Source organism: Melospiza georgiana, chromosome 6 (assembly GCF_028018845.1).
Source record: "Melospiza georgiana isolate bMelGeo1 chromosome 6, bMelGeo1.pri, whole genome shotgun sequence".
NCBI classification, from domain to species: Eukaryota; Metazoa; Chordata; class Aves; order Passeriformes; family Passerellidae; genus Melospiza; species Melospiza georgiana.
The window spans coordinates 61379076-61385570 of NC_080435.1; the positions used below are offsets into that span (position 1 = coordinate 61379076).

General features: G+C 56.5%; 1 protein-coding gene across 1 annotated transcript; it reads left to right on the forward strand.

Annotated features, from left to right (window-relative positions):
• The first annotated feature begins 2531 nt into the window (after positions 1-2531).
• BMP4 (bone morphogenetic protein 4) lies at positions 2532-5441 on the forward strand. The gene is made up of 3 exons (XM_058026515.1): positions 2532-2620; positions 3172-3548; positions 4498-5441. Exons 2-3 carry the CDS (start codon positions 3179-3181, stop codon positions 5337-5339), a joined length of 1212 nt encoding a protein of 403 aa, XP_057882498.1. The 5' UTR covers positions 2532-2620; positions 3172-3178; the 3' UTR covers positions 5340-5441.
• Positions 5442-6495: the final 1054 nt, after the last annotated feature.

The window sequence follows — 6495 nt, forward strand, 5'->3', positions numbered from 1 at the left end:
TCCACCGCTGAATTAAGCAGTGTTTGCTTTTCAGACCTTCCACATTTGTATTTTTAGCTCCGTTTTGGCATCACTTTTTTGGTTGGAATATATAACACACTGGGTTGTTTAGTGTGCCTGGACCGAGTTCAGCCGATGTGTAACTCCACGGGCTGGAGCAGAAGCTCTGTTCAAGGTGAATTACGCTCTGTGGGGCCAAGGAAATACAGCTTCTGTAGAAAAGCAGCCCAGCTCCTTCAGTAAACGCTACACTATTTCCATCCATGGCTATTCCTTTGTGGTTTGGGTTATGTATTTACATTTTACGGAATAAATTCTACAGCTTTCCCCATGACTAACACTCCTTAGTAACCAGAGAGCTACTCAAATACGCTCTTGCCTCCTACGAGACCCCAAACCACACTGCTCTGCCCTGGCTCTCTGGCCCCAGCACAGGGGCACGGCTAACCAGTGTTACATAAGCAATTTTTGGGATCTCAGCTCAGCAGGATGGCTTAGGAGAGCAGGCACTGGATGCCCTGCCACTGAATTCCTTCAGCACAAACATTTCCAGCACGGCCACTCTCTGATCCCTACAAAACCTGAGCGAGGTCTTCAGACAAAGAGAGGAACATACCCCACAAAGAGGGAGCTGGTTGCTTTTCCCAGTCCAGAGGTCTGCTTTAGGAGCAGCACTATACAGGCCCTCATGTAAACTTTGTTTATAGACTGGAGTATTTTCAATGAAAATGTTATTTAACTTAAAAAAAGTTGCACAGCAGCTACTCCCAAAATTGTTTTTCCTTGTTAAGAATAACACACAGTGTGATACATTTGAAATGGTGATAGCAATATTTCACAAATTTTGATGGATTCATAGTCCAAATACCTTGCTAACAGATGTTTCTTTTAAACTCGGAGTGGTATAGGAATAACTCAGAGATATTACAGTGTCAGCACTGCCTTTTATCTGTGCGTGTCCTTTCGGTGACATCCCTGGGCTTTTCTAATGCATGGGTCAGGTCTGAGCTCAAACAAAAAAAAAGTGAAATATGAAAAGAAGGCGTCTGTGATGGTGTGTGAGCTCTGGGGCAGCGCTGGGAGGACACCAAGGCGCTGGTGTGGGTTTGCTGCACTCAGGCACAGCAGCCCCGTGGTTTGTGGCCACAGTCATCGTTTCTGAGCTGGTTTTTGGCTGTGGTTAATTGATGAGTTTAGGAGTTCCCATGGCCACTCCATGACCACATCTTTTGGTCTCATAAATTAACTGTGTTCTCACCGTGGGTGACAGTTTGCCCAACACAAAGGGATACCCCAGCAGGGCAAAGGGACAGATCTTAATGCCCTGGTGGAGCTGGCTTGATTTACCATGGGTTGCTCAGTCTACTCTGCTCAGTCTCCAAAGGATGGAGCATCTGTCACACTTCCTTCAGAGGGTCTCTCCCCAGAGTTGCCTTCTCCACGCTGTGTGCTCATACATCACCCCCAGAAGGTCAGAGAATCACAGAATATCCTGAGCTGGAAGGCACCCACAAGGATCACTGAGTCCAAGTCCTGGCCCTGCACAGGACAGCCCCAAGAATCCCACCCTGTGCCTGCACGTGTTGTGTCCAGTTAATGTGTGCTAATGGTAAACCAGTTTGTCCCAAACCCCCTCCTGGGAGCAGCCGCAAGCCTCGAGAAGTCTCGTTCTTATTCCCAGCCCAAAGCTGGCCCAAAACAATTCTGGGGTTGAACTGCGGGGCAGGGAGCATCTTTCCTCCCGGAGATCCTCTCTGGGGCCGCCAGCTGTGGCCGCACACAGCCCGTGCGGGGCTGGGGAGGCGCCTGCTGCACACCTCGGTGGGGTCTGGGAACCCGGCCCGGAGGGAAGGGGGAGAGGGCTGTTTAGGCAGCCAGGGAGAAGGATGAGAAAACCTGGAGGACGAGAGGGAACCCCGGGCAGGCACTGGGGACAACCCCCGGTGCTGGCAACGGGCTCCCAACCCCCGGGGCTGGCGGGTGGTGGGAGCACAGGAGAAACCCACGCTCCTCCGCCGTGCCTTTCCCCGCGCAGCTGCTTCTGGTTCCCAAGCTCTCCCTCCCTTCTCGTCGGGGGACAGCCCGGGAGAGTTTCCCGAGTTTCCCGAGTTTCCCGTCCCGAGCCTCCCTTCCCAGCCCGCTCCCTCGGGGCGCACCGCGGAGCCCCGACCGCCCCGGGCACCCCGCCCCGGCCGTGCGGGGCCAGGGCGTGGCGGGAGGGTCCCCGGGGATGCACCTGAGCGGCGCGGGGGATCCCGGGCACGGCCCCGGCCCCGGCCCGCGGCTCCGAGCGCGGCCGCTCCGCCGGGGGTCCCCGCGCTCCCCCCGCTGCCGGGCGCGGAGCGGGCAGGGCAGGGCCGTCCCCCGCGGGGCCGGGCCGGGCCGGGGGCGGGCCGGGGGCGGCGGGCCGGGCCGGGCCGGGCCGGGCTGGCGGCGAGCGCGGCTCCACGTGACTGCGGGGCCGGCAGAAAACCGGGGCCGGCGGCGGCGGCGGCCGCACTGCGCCGGGCGGCGATCGCGGGAGGCGCTCGGCAGCCGCTGCCCCGGGGCTTTCGGCGCGCTGGGTCCGGGCTGGCTCTCCAGAATCATGGACTGTGCTGATATGCCTTGCTTGCTGTCAGTGAGTACAGCCCTCTTCTTCCTCCGCCTCGCTCCTCGCTTTTTGTTTTCATCGCAGGGCTTTAACTTTTTTTATTTTAATTTTTTTTTTTTTTTTTGAGAAAAACTTGTTGTTGTTCTTATCCCGGCGTCCCCTCCCGGGGTCCGGCGGCGCGTTCGCACCGGGGGCTGCAGAGCCGCGCTCCCCTCCCTTCCCCGCCGGGCTCCGCCGGTCGCGCTCCCGTCCCGTCCGGTCCCGAGGGGGCAGCGGGGCCGGGATGCGCCGGGATCCCGCCTGCCCGAGGGGGCTGCGGGGCCGGGATGCGCCGGGATCCCGCCTGCCCGAGGGGGCTGCGGGGCTGCGGACAGCCCGGGCACGGCCCCCGGTCCTTGCCCGCCGGGGCGCGCCGGCTGCCGCTCGGATGGGGGCTGCTCCCCGTGCCCTTTTTCCATTTATTATTACTATTATTACTGCTATTATTATTATTTTTAAGTTTATTCGGAAGAGGAGGGGGGTTTCGCTTCTCGTCCTGACTTTCCCTCTTGTTTGTTGTCGTGTTTTTTACACCCCAGAGACACCATGATTCCTGGTAACCGAATGCTGATGGTCATCCTACTATGCCAAGTCCTTCTAGGAGGTACTAACCATGCTAGCCTAATCCCTGAGACCGGCAGGAAGAAAGTGGCAGAGCTTCAGGGACAAGCCGGATCCGGACGCCGCTCTGCCCAAAGCCATGAACTCTTGCGGGGTTTCGAAACAACTCTGCTGCAGATGTTTGGGCTCCGAAGGCGGCCTCAGCCCAGCAAGTCAGCCGTCATTCCTAGTTACATGCTGGATCTCTATCGACTCCAGTCCGGAGAAGAGGAGGAAAGCCTCCAGGAAATTAGCCTGCAGTACCCTGAGCGATCGACCAGCCGGGCAAACACCGTGAGGAGTTTCCACCATGAAGGTCAGTGATGGGAGGCGGTAAATTCCCAGCCCCGGTAGCGATCGGGATTTCCCTGCGTTTGGAAGCTCACAAATGCCTTTAGAAGCAGGACGTGCCCGGCCCTAAATTTATGGGAGGAAAGCCATCCCCCCCAGGCTGCCGTGTGTGGGTGACAGGCGTGCTGCTCGCTGTTTTTTCCAGCATCCTGTGCTTAACCCGAGCTTGACCATATTTTGAAGTGCTTTTGCTTCTGTTGACAACAGCGAGTTTCCTTCGGTGCCTCTGCCTCGGGGTCACTGCCTGCGCTCGCGTGGATTTAATGGCTCTGGATCGGATGCGGGAGTAAAGCGAGGGCGGGATCTCGCCCCTGGAGTGTTTCTTTTGAACTATCAAAGCAATTGCTGCCTGCTTTTACTCTTAAGAAAAAAAGAAAGAAAAAAAATCCCCCCAAACCCCGACTCGAATTTAATGCTTACAGCTGTGTGTTTATAAGGTTTATCCAATAGACCCTTGTAATCTGATCCAAATGTTTCCTAGCGGATGTTTCTTTTCCAAAGTAAATCTGAATTATTAATCCAGCCGCATCATTACTGCGTTGGAATTTGCTTCTCTTTCTCCCCCTGCCCCCCGCAACAAGGCACCTCTGTGCTCCGTGGCGCCGCATCTCGCCGGGGAGATGATTTCGGAGAGGCCGGGGGAGGAAAAGCTGAAGGGAAAAAGCCTCTCTGACCGGGGGAGGCGAGATGGGAAGGGGTGGGGAGTGCTCGAGGCGCGGCTGGGGCGGCGGTGCCGGGGCCGGGGCCGCTCCCGGTGCGGCGGGCGGGATGCGCGGGGAGCGGAGCGGGGCCGGCGGCTGCCGGGCAGGTGAAGCGTGGGTGCGAGCTGTGCCTGTGCCGGGCCGTGCGCCCCGGGGCTGACGTGCTCTTCTTTGCTTGTCTTACCTCTTTCCCCCATCCCTGCTCTCCTCCAGAGCACCTGGAGACCGTCCCGGGTCCCAGCGAGGCGCCCCGCATCCGCTTCGTCTTCAACCTCAGCAGCGTGCCGGAAAACGAGGTGATCTCCTCGGCGGAGCTGCGGCTGTACCGGGAGCAGGTGGAGGAGCCCAGCTCGGCGTGGGAGAGGGGCTTCCACCGGATAAACATTTACGAAGTGATGAAGCCGCTGTCGGAGCGCGCCCAGGCCATTACGCGCCTGCTGGACACGCGGCTGGTGCACCACAACGAGACGCGCTGGGAGAGCTTTGATGTGAGCCCGGCCGTGATCCGGTGGACCAAGGACAAGCAGCCGAACCACGGGCTGGTGATCGAGGTCACCCACCTCCACCACGCACAGACTCATCAGGGCAAACACGTCAGGATTAGCCGATCTTTACCTCAAGGGCGTGGGGACTGGGCGCAGCTCAGGCCGCTCCTGGTCACTTTTGGGCACGACGGGCGAGGCCACGCTCTGACCCGCAGAGCCCGCCGGAGCCCCAAGCACCAGCGTTCCCGCAAGAACAAAAAAAACTGCCGCCGCCATGCCCTCTATGTGGATTTCAGCGACGTGGGCTGGAACGACTGGATCGTGGCACCGCCGGGCTACCAGGCGTTTTACTGCCACGGGGACTGCCCCTTCCCTCTGGCCGACCACCTCAACTCCACGAACCACGCCATCGTGCAGACGCTGGTGAACTCCGTGAACTCCAGCATTCCCAAGGCCTGCTGCGTACCCACGGAGCTCAGCGCCATCTCCATGCTCTACCTGGATGAGTATGACAAGGTGGTCCTGAAAAACTACCAGGAGATGGTGGTGGAGGGGTGCGGGTGCCGCTGACCTCTCCCTTCCCCGCCGCCCTCTCCTCCCCTTCTCGGTCCCTCCCGTCCCACCCCAGAACTGCTTGCTATAGCTGGACTCTTCTCTAAACTAAACGTTCACCTTGACCTTATTTATGACTTTATGTGCAAATGTTTTTGACAATAATGATCATATATTTTGACAAAATATATTTATAACTACATATTAAAAGAAAAAAATAAAATGAGTCATTATTTTAAAGGTAAATGCATTTTGTGTCTCGCCTCTCAGGGTGCTGCTGAGGCTGTGCTGGCTGGGAGTGCAGCCGGGAGTTTATTTTGTCTCCTTATCTTCTTGCTCCCCTCCCTCCTTCTCCACTCCTTCCTCCCCCCACCCTATTTTCACTTAAAGGCTTTGCAAATTTTATTAGTCTTTCTATTTCTCGCCGAGGTACCGCGGATCTCCTGGTGCTGGGGCTGTGCCACGTGGGAGATGAGGGTCCCTGGAGATTTAAGAGCTGCTGGGAATAGAGCCGACCTTGCTAACCTGGCCCAAGCCTTTCCAAAGCAACCCACCAAAAATGCATTTGAAAAGAAGGTGAAGATTTACCTGAGGGCTTTATGCTAAACCCGCTGGGTTTTATACCCTTGCTCTGACTTCAGGATTCCCCAGGTTTTAAAACTATTAACATTTCCCCCCCCCCCTCCTCCCCTCCCCACTGGAGATTGGGAAGCTTCAAAGGTTTCCACAGGTCCTTTGAAGATCAAATCACTCCATTACAATGCCAAAAAAAAAAAAAAAAAAAAAAAGGAAAAAAAGATATCTGGAGCAGTTAAATATGTGTTAGCTAATAGCTACCTGTGCTGTGTCCTTTCTAAATTGCTTCCGAGCAGGAAGGTGGTTGGAGCCGAGCAGGTACAGTTGGAGGAGTCCAGGGCCTTGAAAACCCTGCCTCAAATGCATTGGAGGGGCTTGGAAAGCAGGGAGCTGTGCCTGGGATGGGGGTGTGGGGCCGTGTGGGAGTGGGGAGGGGACAGCAGGGTGAAGGGTGCATGATGCTTTCTTTTCCTTCCTTTATTTTTTTTTTTTTTTTTATGATTTCTTTTCCTTTAATGATTGAAAGCTTTCCAAGCCTCCGAAAGGGGCAGCTTAGTTGAAACCAATAAAAAGTGGAGCGGAGAGCTTGCCAAAGGCT